The 12,517-nt window shown below is 38.0% G+C and overlaps 2 protein-coding genes across 2 annotated transcripts; both read left to right on the top strand.

Moving 5' to 3' along the window:
* Nucleotides 1-528: 528 nt before the first annotated feature.
* LOC140774014 (uncharacterized) lies at nt 529-1,540 on the top strand. Its single transcript, XM_073116831.1, has 4 exons — nt 529-686; nt 766-841; nt 934-1,106; nt 1,205-1,540. Exons 1-4 carry the CDS (start codon nt 574-576, stop codon nt 1,278-1,280), a joined length of 438 nt encoding a protein of 145 aa, XP_072972932.1. The 5' UTR covers nt 529-573; the 3' UTR covers nt 1,281-1,540.
* Nucleotides 1,541-3,663: 2,123 nt separating this feature from the next.
* LOC140772934 (ERAD-associated E3 ubiquitin-protein ligase component HRD3) lies at nt 3,664-12,478 on the top strand. Its single transcript, XM_073115197.1, has 6 exons — nt 3,664-4,335; nt 4,415-4,906; nt 6,345-6,560; nt 9,641-9,964; nt 10,909-11,151; nt 11,901-12,478. Exons 1-6 carry the CDS (start codon nt 3,772-3,774, stop codon nt 12,090-12,092), a joined length of 2,031 nt encoding a protein of 676 aa, XP_072971298.1. The 5' UTR covers nt 3,664-3,771; the 3' UTR covers nt 12,093-12,478.
* The last annotated feature ends 39 nt before the right edge of the window (nt 12,479-12,517 follow it).

Below are 12,517 nucleotides of genomic sequence, written 5' to 3'. Positions count from 1 at the left end.
TTTAAGAAAAAAAATCACATTTTAACTAGAAATATGTGATAGAGTAAGGATATATATATATTTTTTAATATTTAAATTAATCAAATTTTAAAATCATGCAATTTTAGAGAGGTATAAAAGTAAATAATAGATTTTTGAAGTGTATCTATATATATATTTATGCAAAACCTTCATTTTTATGTATTATATTTCATACAAAAATATTTTCCAGCTTATTACTGTAAACTAAAAAGGGGAATTTTATATTTTATATTAAGACTAGCAATTATTAAGCAATTACCGAATTCCTTTTTGCGTATATACCCTTGGAAAATCTCTTATTTGTGTGTATATCTAGCAAAATATATACTATTTTTGAACAGATACTTACTAAGAGGGTGAAATATAATATGACACATACCCGTACTAAGTGGGCCAAAGCCCAAAACTTGGCTTGGGCTCCAAGGCATTTCCAAATTCTCAGAAGCTTCTAGGCTTTGGAGCCCGTCCGTACCCACCCACTAGGATAAAAATGAGATACTCGAGAGAAAGAGTCAGAAGGAGCCGGCGAGAGAGAGAGAGAGAGAGGTAGAAATGGCGGTGAAGATGGAGATCCCGAAGGAATACGGGTACGTTGTTCTGGTGCTTGTCCTCTATGCCTTACTCAACCTCTGGATGTCTTTGCAAGTCGGCAAAGCCCGTAAAAAGTAAGCACACAAACGCCTAACTCCTTGTGAATCACTAGTTGCTCCTTGCTGTTAATTCTCGTAATCTTATCCGGTTCAGGTATAAGGTGTTCTATCCCACTCTTTATGCTGTCGAATCTGAGAATAAGGATGCCAAGCTATTCAACTGTGTCCAGGTCTCTCTATCTCTCCCCGTCTCTTGTCAATACCTAATTGTTAGATTACCCAAGAGCTCATTATTAGTTCATGGCGCGATGTTTGTGAGCAGAGAGGGCATCAGAACTCGCTGGAGTCGATGCCGGTTTTCTTTACGATGCTTTTGGTTGGTGGGATTCAACACCCAGTAATCGGCGCCGGACTCGGTCTTCTATACACGATTGCGCGATTCTTCTATTTCAAGGGTTACTCCACTGGTGTACCCGAGAATCGACTCAAGATTGGGTACTTCTTCTTCTCTCTCTACATATGTATATATTTGGGTATTATTATTATTATTATTCTTTGGGCGTGATTTCTGATGGGATTAATTTGTCGGGCAGAGGGTTAAATTTCCTGGCTTTGTTTGGGCTAGAGATGTGCGCGGCCTCGTTCGGGATTAATCTGCTGCTCCAGTAGGCGCCGATAAGATCGACTGATGTGGTGGTGATGTATGACGGTGTGATAGTTTACTTTTCTCTAAGACGTGTTACATTTTGACTTCTATTTCTATGCATGATGGATTTGGTCTTTCCTTTGGGATCTCTTTTGTCATCTGGAAGATTAGTTCTTGGGTACTTCTTGGCCCCGTGTGTCTGCTCTTTGCTTCTAAGAACCGGAACTATCATTATAGTACAGTAGTGCATGTTGTGGGTTTTCTAATTAGCCCCATTCTATTATGTCTACACTCAAATTACTCTTTAAACTTTTATTTGTATAATTTTGCCTGCGTTTAGGTTAATGTGGTTTAAATAATTTACACTTTGTCTGTCTGGTTTAGGCTGATGTGATTTAGGCAATTCGTAATTTATCCTTTCTTCTATCACAATTGAGCTGTCTTAAAGAGTTCATCATATTCTATCATGGATAGTTGGTATGTTGTTACCATTACACTAGCGTGGCGATTCATTCTTTATTATGTGCTCAGGATCGTGGTATGGGAGGATTTCTAGTGATGCAATATTTTTCGGAGCTGCATTCATAAGAAAGTAAAATGGTTGTCTTAAATGGCTGGTAAAAAATGGACATTTTGAAGTCTCTCCTTTTAAATAGTAACATATTTTTGGTTATTTCTTATGTAATTCTGTAGCTCCCGAATGAACTCGGGGCCGTATTATCGGTTAATCCACCAAGCTATGTTGCAGTTGGATTTATAATAAATTAATCCAATCTGTCGAGGAATTATAATTGATAATTATCAAGTCGCTGTGGCCATTACTCTTCTCGCTCGCCGCAGAGATCGTCGGACTTAGAGAGGCTATGATATGGTTTGCATCTGACCACACTGGATCTCCCACCTCTAAATTGAGATTGACTCTCAGCTCGTCTATCTCCTCCGCCATTGAGGATTTTAAATTCTTATTATTTTCTTATCGCTTTTGTATGTTTTTTATGTCAGTAAGTAAGTAAAGCAGTTGCAATTAAGTAGGGTTATAAACTAGTTTATATTCAACAAGTTTTCAAAAGATTTAACATCTGTTGGATGGATCATGAGATTCACAAAAGCATCAAGCGAAAAAATGTAACAAAGAAGGTGTTTAGAGTCCAGCAGCCGGGCTTAAGTTTGGAACCAATTTTACGACACCAATTCTAGATAGAATTAAATTGATTTCATTTGAGAGTGAAGTTATCTGTTTGGAGAATAACAAAATTCATCTAATGTTTCTGTTTGATGTGAAGTAGGAATCTATTTTATTTCTATTTAATCTATACATTTTAATAGATATGAAAAACTTATAAGTGACAAATAAATTACATGACTAGGATGAAAGGGGAAGAGCTAAGGCAACGACCTTAAAAACAAATTGCATGAGGTTGAACATAGACCGGACCAGAGTAAAATAAAGTATTAAAAAAAAATAACAAACCCATGCCACCTTGAAAGCAAGCCTTGTTTTTGGGCAACATCTACTGCACCAACATATAAGTGCAATGAATGGTTACGTGGAAAAACATAGGCTTAATAGGGTTGATATGCTTCAACTTCGGCCATGCAAATTTTCGATTTTCGTCTCTTAGTGTCAGGGGTGGCCCAACAGTTATGACTCCGTTAAGCTCATCGTACATAAAATATGACAAACCTACAACTTATTGTAACACAGCTACAGAACCTACTTTAAGAGAATCTCATAAGCATACGAGTTTCACAAATAAGATTAAACAACCGGTCAACGTTGCTTAGATGCAATGTAAGTTGTCAACGATCAAGACTCAGGATCCTTTAGTTTGATATTAAGACTGTACATGTGGTTACACAAAGAGAACACTACTGACTTATGAATGGTAATGGCGGGCCAGGAGACAACAATTTAAATGACCATTTTCGTCGAACACCTTGCAGGCACTGCTAACATCAAGGGATAAGTTTAGTGATGAACGACTAGACGACGAGAATAGTCAACTCATCGAGATCGACGCCTTCATCGTCGGGGGATAGGTAGAAGTTGACGAGGTCCACCTAAGAGCTAACCAACTCTACTCATTGTCGTCGACCAAGACCACCATGAAGTTGAGGAACCCAATTGCCATGAGGTTTTTAAAGAGTAGATAGGAGGAGGAAGCTAGGGTGAGAGGAAAAGATGATGAAGAGGAAGGAAGCTAGGGTGAGGAAAGAGAGGGAAAGAGGAAGAAAGAGGAAGAAAGAAGAATGAGAGGGAAAAGATGACTGCCATGAGGTTTTTATTTGTTTTGTTTCAAACTTTGTAAAACACTACAAAATGACAATCAACTCCATGACGTGAATCTCAAAGCTACATTTCTAGGTGATCTGTCGAAATTAAAAATAAAAGATCTTCGACCAATCACATTGCGCGGTATACGTCATCCATCGCAAAACTCTCTTCTTCCCCTTCGTCTCTCTCTCTCTCTCTCTCCTTTCTCCTCTCACATCTCTCTTTCTATTTCCACGACGATGGCTCGCCGGCGACCTCCCCGCCTTGTCCGCCTCCTCCTCTTCCTCTTCGCCGTATCCTCCCTCCTCCCCTTCTCCTCTTCCGTCCGCCCCTTCGTCATCGTCATCTCCAACGACGACCTCATCAAAGATTCCTCCTCCGGCGATTCCTTTGACGACTCCTCCGACGACTGGGACGACTTCTCTGACTCCACCCGTGCCGATGACCACCCAATAGACCCTGGATCCTGGCTCTCCATCCTCGACCCCTTCTCCTCCTCTCCCTTTCTCAACTCCTCCTCCGATTCCGATCCACTGGAATCCCTATTCATCTCCGGCATCCGTTCCATGCTCTCTGCCGCCTCCTCCGCCGACCCCTCTGCCATGGCCGCCGCCGCCTCCCAAATCGAAGCCGCTGCCTCCGCCGGCCTCCCCCACGCCCAATCTACGCTCGCCTTCCTCCACTCCCACGGCATCCTTCGTCCCCAGAACCGTCCCAAGTCCTTCCTCTTCCACCAGTTTGCTGCCGAGGGCGGTAATCTCCAGTCCAAGATGGCCCTTGGCTACACCTTCTTCCGGCAGGATGTATGATTGCCCTGACCTTACAATATCCAATTCCTAATTTTTCTATTCAAGCTCAAATTTTCGATCTTTTCATTAACAGATGCACGAGAAGGCAGTTGTGCTGTATGCGGAGCTGGCGGAGGCGGCTCTGACGAGCTTTGTCATATCGAAGGATCCGCCGGTGATTGAGGCGATCCGCCTCCACAGCGGGACGGAGGAGAACAAGGATGTTTTGCGAAAATCACGGGGCGAGGACGACGAGGACTTCCAGATCACGGAGTACCAGGCGCAGAGAGGGAATTCCATGTCAATGTTTAAGATCGGATTGCTGTACTACTATGGATTGAGGGGGTTGAGAAGGGATCTGAAGAAAGCGCATTACTGGTTCTCTAAGTCTGTGGAGAAGGGGGACACGAGCTCGTTGGAGTTGCTCGGGGAGATGTATGCCAGAGGGGCTGGAGTGGAGAGGAATTACACGAAAGCATTTGAGTGTCTGTCGCTGGCGGTCAAGCATCAGTATTACTCGGCCTATAATGGATTGGGTTATCTTTACGTTAAAGGCTATGGTGTGGAGAAGAAAAACCTAACCAAGGTCAGTTCTCTCAATATTCTCTCGGTAGCTGTTTCTTGGTGGTAGCCTAGTTCATGAGAGTGAAAACTTTGTAGAATAGGGGTTAATAGGTGATATTATATGTCTCTTTATAAGTGTTCAAGACCACACTTGATGAAAGGGTAGATGGTAGAGTGATTAAATTCATGAAATATTCGATCAAATTAACTGAGCATGACTTTAGTATTGGCTACTTCTTTTTTTCTTAGTAACCTTTACATCTGTAGGTTTAAGAAACTCTAAAATCTTTCTTCGTCCTGAAGTTTTGCAACTGTTTGCTACTTGGCCCTCTACTTACATATTCTAATTTTGGCGCTCCTTAAAATTGTGACATTTGTTGGCTTTAAATGTGCTGCGGAACCATTACTGTGCAGAAGCCATGCAGAAAGTGATACGTTTTAGATGATAGCGAATTTATCAAGTGAATCTTATCACAGAATGTGCTCTTGTACCAGCTCCTTCTACCTACACCGCAGTTGAAGCACCTAAAGGAGAATTTGGTGTCTTTCTTGTTGTGCGCGTAGATGCAGATATAAATTGAGTTCCATTTCCAGTTTCCGTTGGAGAAAGAAATAATCCAGACTCCATACCCTTTTCCAGTTCCCATGATTGTCAGAAATAGTAGTGTTGATGGGGACTCCTGCAAACCAAACATATAAAGCTATTAAGATCCTAATTGCTGTAACTTCCAAGCAATCCGGAGAAAGATTCAAAGGATAAGATTAATTTCTTGTTGATTATCACCACTAAACCTCACTAGACTTCTCTGCAACCTAGATTTATTTTTGATTGAGTCTTCTAGTGAACTTCTGGAGTAGAAAAGCAAGACACACTCCTTGGTACAATTTCTTACCATTTACTAGAATTTTAATGTATACGCGTCATATCCAATTGTCATTCAATACAATACTGCTGAGATGTCTGAATTATATTGAGTTTTCTTATAAGAAAATAAATGCCTCATGGATTTAGAAGGAAGATTGCTTCCTGTATGAATTACTGAATTCCATACATTTGGTTGATGCCTCATTCCTGACAGGTTCAGGCAATTCAATCAACTTATGCTTAAATGGATGCACTGTCACCACGTAACACTGAATTCACATTTGACTTTTGTTAATAGCCTTTATGTGCAATAGAGTGGGAAGTAGATAGTATCATAGTACTCACAATGCTCTAGCTGTAACTCTTTGTTACTTTGTTGGCTTAAATATTTGCAATTCAAGGGCTTGATAAATTAGTCAAAATATAGTCAATCATGCATTACTTCTTTTTTAAAGTGTTGAATGCATTTGTTGTAAACTATCATTTTCTGAGATTACTATGTTCTAGTAATCACTTAGTCAAAGTATTTTTCTTTAAAATAGTTTGCTTATTCTTTTGCAATTCTCATGTTTAAGTTCCTTACTTTCTTTTTTAGGCAAAAGAATATTTTGAGATAGCTGCTGCGAACAAAGAATCTGGAGGACATTACAACCTAGGAGTGCTGTACCTCAAGGGTCTTGGTGTAAAAAGAGATGTGAGAGCAGCATGCAACCTTTTCCTCACAGCAGCTAATGATGGTCAACCAAAGGCCCTCTATCAAGTGGCTAAGTTGTTCCAAAAAGGCATAGGGCTCAAGAAGAATCTCTACATGGTACTTTTTTCTTTCAAACTATATACTATTTTAATTTTGCATTATGTTAATTTTGTAGTTCAGTGATATTCTAAAGTGATAATTCAATTTAGACTTGCTGAATTGTTACTGTTTTTCATATACACTCTATAAGCTTTTTTATTACCCACATACACCCTATATGTTAATAAAAATTATCCACATATACTCCTTTGAATTAACTTTATGGATGTAATTATATGGACTCCTAACTAAAAAATATTTTGGTTTAGGCGTGGTGTATGTGAAATTTTTTTTTTCAAAAAATGTATGTAGAAAATGGTATAGTTCAGGGGGCTAAAGTGAAATTATTCCTATTCTAAATAATAAACCAAAGTAAAGTATTATGATGTTATAAACCGACCTCAGCTACTTGATCAAGCTCCAATATAGGAAAGTAGTTCGCGCAATGGAAGGAAATATTCGTTAAATATTCTCTTGTAGCTAGAAAATTACGAAACTAGATGGATTCTTTCCGTGTCTTCCTGATCTACGTTTTTGATATTTATACCCTTTGTGAATTTGTACTATAACTAAGGCAAAAATAAGCAAAATTACGGTGATGGTGATGGAATGGTTATACGAGGTGCTGTTGAGTAAAGGAAGAAGGGGGAGAAGGTGGTCGGGATCCTAAGAAGGAGAGATGGTCCAACAGTCGATGGAGGCTAGGGGTAACCGACGTCGAGGTGGCACCTTGCTAGGGTTTAAGTGAGGAGGGAAAAGATTTAGAATGGAAGAAAAAGAAAGGTTAACTCAATATTCATCGATAATCATAATAAGGTTGTCTTCCACATATTAAGAGGCTAACCTAATAAGCAAAATATACAAATGATAAACTTAGAAATAGTGTATTCTCACCAAGCGTGTTCGAATGAGCAATTTATGGTATCTATATGTGCAAACATATGCAGGCGATCGAATGACCTGTTTGAACGCAACTTCTCTGCGAACAATTTGTGTTCTTTGTATTTGAGAACGTATGCAAACGTTCGAATGCAACAGCCAGAGTTCTTATTTTTTAAGAAAACTAAGAAACTAAAACATGAAAGAGGTTCATAGGTTGTATCCATAGGTCCGAATCACATCATATAAGATTGTGTAACCCTTTTAGGTCAAAACCAAAATGGACAATCTAGATTTTATGTAAAAGTTATTGTTTTGAGAGTTGTATGAATGTGACTTAGAAAGAAATGCTACAAGTACATGGAATCTAAGATGTAACAGTTCAAAACTGAACCTAATAGCATGGAAAATTGAAAGCTTGGTGTTAATTTAGAAAGTTTAGGATACTAATTTTTTTTAAAACTCTAATGGATTCTAAGATGTAATTGCACCATGAATACAAGCTTCTTAAATTGCATAATTATTTTTAGAAGCAAACAATCATGCAAAATGTTTAGCAAGTTTAGCATAACATAGACATAGATAGGCTTTAAATTAGAAAATTCATATTGAGATAGAACTATTATTGATGAGCATGGCTGATATGTTGCTATATTCAGATGATACATACTCAATTATTATCATATCTTATACTCGATGCAAAGTTTAGCTTCTTAGGGGGCTTCATTGTGTTGTTACGATTCCCAACATCCTTGTGCCGATTTTCTTTTGTAATTAGTTGTGCATTTGGTGTGGTACTATGGGCTACATGCCCAGTCATGGTGGGAGGGCTATATGGCCAGTTGTGAGTGGAGATATGGGCCTCCACTGAGCCTGCATACTTATGCTGTTTAAAAGGAAGTGATATCTTTAAAGCTTATCTGTCAAAAACATTGTATTTACTTGTCTTAGTTCGTAGCGCAAAATTTTCACCTTGACAGCTAACATAAATATATCTAGTTGGTCTATTCTTTTCCACATGTAAGCCTGAGCCCTGAGGGCTTACTCTGACTAAAAGAAATTAATTACATATCTTTACAACTTGTCTATCAGATAGAATGTTTTAGTTACCTGCGTTAGTTCTTAGCACACGTTACACACGTTTTGATTTTTGGCAGCTAATAAATTGTACTCGGTCTGTTCTTTTTTACATTATTGGAGTTGATCCACATTTCAACACACCATTCATTAGAAAATAAAATAAAATTTTAATTATTTAGAGCATAGCAACAAGACATTTGATCCATATCTGGCTGCATTATTCAGCCTTGGTAAAATATTGGAAAGTCTTACTAGGAGTCAGACAATTTAGTTATAAGAAATGGGTTGTGCCAAGCTTTGAAGCATGGATAAATATTTATATTTCGATACAGATTGGACGCTGTACGGATAAGATGACACATTGTATTGGAAAGTAGGTAATATCATTGACTTTTGGGACACGGGCTCATGTAGACGGGAGGATGTGGTAGGAATAAGAATTATACCTTGATAGTAGATTAATCAAGCATGTGTCTTTAATTAATTCATCTATATAATATATTTTTTTTCAAGAAAATGCCAAGAGTATGCCTAAAGAATGGAAATATTTAGTGATGTAGAAAAGGAAAAAAAGGAAAGGGGCATCTCATTCACCATGATAATTATCACTAGATGATGAGGCTGCAGGTGAAAAATATAATCTTTCCGTACCATACTAAAATCTGAGTGAAGTGACGTGTTGCCATTTTTATTTATGTTATTTGAGATGAAACTGCATATAAGGAGGTAGAATCATATGATATATATATTTTTAAAAAAAGGAATTAACTGATATGACCATATGCAAATGCAATCAATGTAACTATTTGTTTCTTCCAACTGTCTGCATGCTAATTGATAAGGTCTAGTACTGCTATGATGTGGCTGAAAGTTCACAATATATTTAAAGTACTCTTTAAACCTGAGAAACAATCAATCATTTTGTTCCTAATTTGATGTAATTATATTTTTTAGTTATCATTTATTTATGTCATGTATTTGCAACTGAATGTCAATTCCTAGTCAGTTATGAAGATTCACATAGTACATCCTTAGGTAATGTTTAGATTTTCCACAAAAGAAATTTGTTAACTTTCTGTTAGGGAATGCCTCTGTTGATATAAATTGCTGACTTTTTCTTCCTAAATTCATGAATTTAGGCTACACTCCTGTACAAAGCTGTAGCTGAGAGGGGACCTTGGAGCTCCCTATCAAGATGGGCTCTGGAGTCCTACTTGAAGGGTGACATGGGAAAAGCACTCCTCTTGTATTCTAGAATGGCAGAACTTGGATACGAGGTAGCACAAAGCAATGCTGCATGGATCCTTGATAAATATGAGGAGCAGAGTGTTTGTATGGGAGAATCTGGCTTTTGCACAGATACTGAAAGGCATATTCGTGCACATTCTTTATGGTGGCAAGCATCTGAGCAGGGTAATGAGCATGCTGCTTTGCTGATAGGAGATGCTTACTATTATGGCAGGGTATGTGTTTCTCAGTAAATGCTTGTCACATTAAACATACTAAGTCTATTCTCTAGTACCCCATAAAACTGAGGAAGATGTTGATTCAACTCCATGTAACTGAGAGTAGCACTAGGAATTTTGGGGAATTTAAATTTCCATTTTATTTACATAGTGCAGAGTAGAGTAGATATTTATGACTGCCGGTCTTTTAGTACTTCAGCCAGAAATAGTAATGGCATACAAATTAGATTATCTGGCCTGTAGCTTCTGACTTGATCAGTCCATTTTGCAGAGATTGCATGCTCTGAAGATTTTATCATACTGGTGAACTTTTTCAGTCTCATTGCTATTCATTTTGCCTAAACCTTGGGGAATTTTTTTTCAGTCTCATTGCTGCACAGGGATAGAAGTGTTATTTAGTTGTAACCCGTGCCTATGCTTCCTTACATGCTCAAAAGTAATAAAAGAATTAAAAGAACCTGGCTTATGCACCAGCAATTCTTACCCAATTTGATACACTTAAAACTTGACAAACTGTTATTACTGCATCATCATTTGCTCCAAGGTATTGTTTAGTAAAAAGCATCTTACAGCTGCCAAATGGTTTGGGCTTAACTCTTACATTTAATGGATTATCAATTTACCTGTCCATTATGCTTTGTGGCATGTATTTCTTTCTGTACACTAGCATTTTTTTTAATTATATGACATTGTTGAGGAACAGTAAGGATCCATTTTCATTGTTGGGACTAAAAGTTTTGTTGTTATACATGTTTGAAGAACTGTTTGACTGTCTTTATCTGATGGAATTAACAGCTATGTTCAACTAAATTTTGAGCAGTTTGATGAGGGACAATTGGAATGATGATTAATCTACATATTATTTAGAAATATGGGGATATGCTTACTTCTATGTTGTTATTTAGAAATATGTTGTTTCTTATTTCTATTTTCTGTTACAGGGTATTGAGAGAGACTACGAGCGAGCAGCAGAAGCTTACATGCATGCCCAATCGCAATCCAATGCTCAGGCCATGTTTAATCTTGGGTACATGCATGAGCATGGCTTCGGGCTTCCACTAGATCTTCATTTGGCAAAACGATATTATGATCAGGCCCTTCAGATTGATGCTCAAGCAAAGTTACCTGTGACACTCGCACTTACAAGCTTGTGGTTAAGAAAAAACTATGCTGGCAGCTTCCTGGTAAGATTCTGTTTTCTTGTTGCACTAGTTTAACCCATATTTAGCTGTTAAGTCAAGCAAATAAATCAAGCTTCCTGGTTCCTTGTCCTTGAGGGTTTCCTTTTATCCAAACTCTAAAGTTCTACAGTGTAATTGCTTACTTGAGATTTTCTAGACCAATTGTCAGAAGCTATAGAATAAGTTACTTGCAAACAAGAGCTTGTGCTGTATTAGAATCTAGAATCATTACGTGAATTATGCATGTGTCAGCCTTTAACAACAATGATCACATAAACCTGGATCTACTCAATGAATAATGTAAGGTCATCAATTAACAGTGCTGGTCTAAGTGGTGCTGCATTGAATTTTATGCACTATTAGCTAATTATGTATTGCTGTGAGGACTTGTGGTTACCAACATTCCTGATCAATAATTACACCTTGCCACTTACAACTTACAATACTGGTGTTTTAGTGATGTTTGCTGTGATAGTTTGTATTGGCAACATGGTCTGGTTGGATCTGTGCATTGATACCAGTCAATAAAGATTATATAATCATGTTATGACCTTTCCTGTTCCCTTAAATCCTCAATGTTCAAAATTCAGTTGTACATATAAAATAACTTGGATCTAGATCAGTTTCTATCTTTGATTTATTATGTACTACCTTCCACATATATTTTGGTGTCTATCTACACAGCCGTGCCTTTATGCTGCTCTTCTTTATTTTTTGGTATAGAACTTAAGGAAGTGCTTTTCTTGTCTCAGGTAAAAATGATTGATTCACTACCAGAGGTTTACCCAAGAATTCAGGAATGGGTGGAGGATGTACTCATGGACGAAGGAAATGCTACAATATTGACACTCTTTGCTTGCCTCTTGACGGTCCTCTACTTGCGGGAACGGCAGAGGCGGCAAGCGGCAGTGCTTGTTCAGCAACCCGACGACCTGGTCAATTAATATAGTGAATATAAAATTTACCATCTCTTTATTGTGCAGCTAGGCGGGTTAGTTAGATTTGCTTCATTGCATGCCAAAAGCAGAGTCAGTAGCAGCGAAAAAAAGGATCGCCCATTCAAATAGCAATTGCATCAGTTTTGTATTCCATAGCAGATCCTGCTTTAAATTCAAAGCCAGTATACACCTTGATGGCTTTTCGGTCCACCAAAGCTTGCCGTGGAGAGACTGTAGCCTTACAGAGATGAAGGATACTATTGAGTGGAGAAAGGATGATTTTTCCTTCCACAAGTTCATATGTTGTGGCAGTCTTCTCTGACTGGGTTTGTGTGTGAATATCTAAACTCATTTAAAATGATCATTTACCTTTGCCAATGTATTTTCTAAAAGCTACAATATCGTGATTTTTTTCTTTATAGTGCTGAAGT

Source organism: Typha angustifolia, chromosome 13 (genome assembly GCF_048772165.1).
Source record: "Typha angustifolia cultivar Huaian chromosome 13, ASM4877216v1, whole genome shotgun sequence".
NCBI lineage: Eukaryota > Viridiplantae > Streptophyta > Magnoliopsida > Poales > Typhaceae > Typha > Typha angustifolia.
Note: the sequence above shows the minus strand (reverse complement) of the source record. Positions and strands in the feature narration are given on the sequence as shown.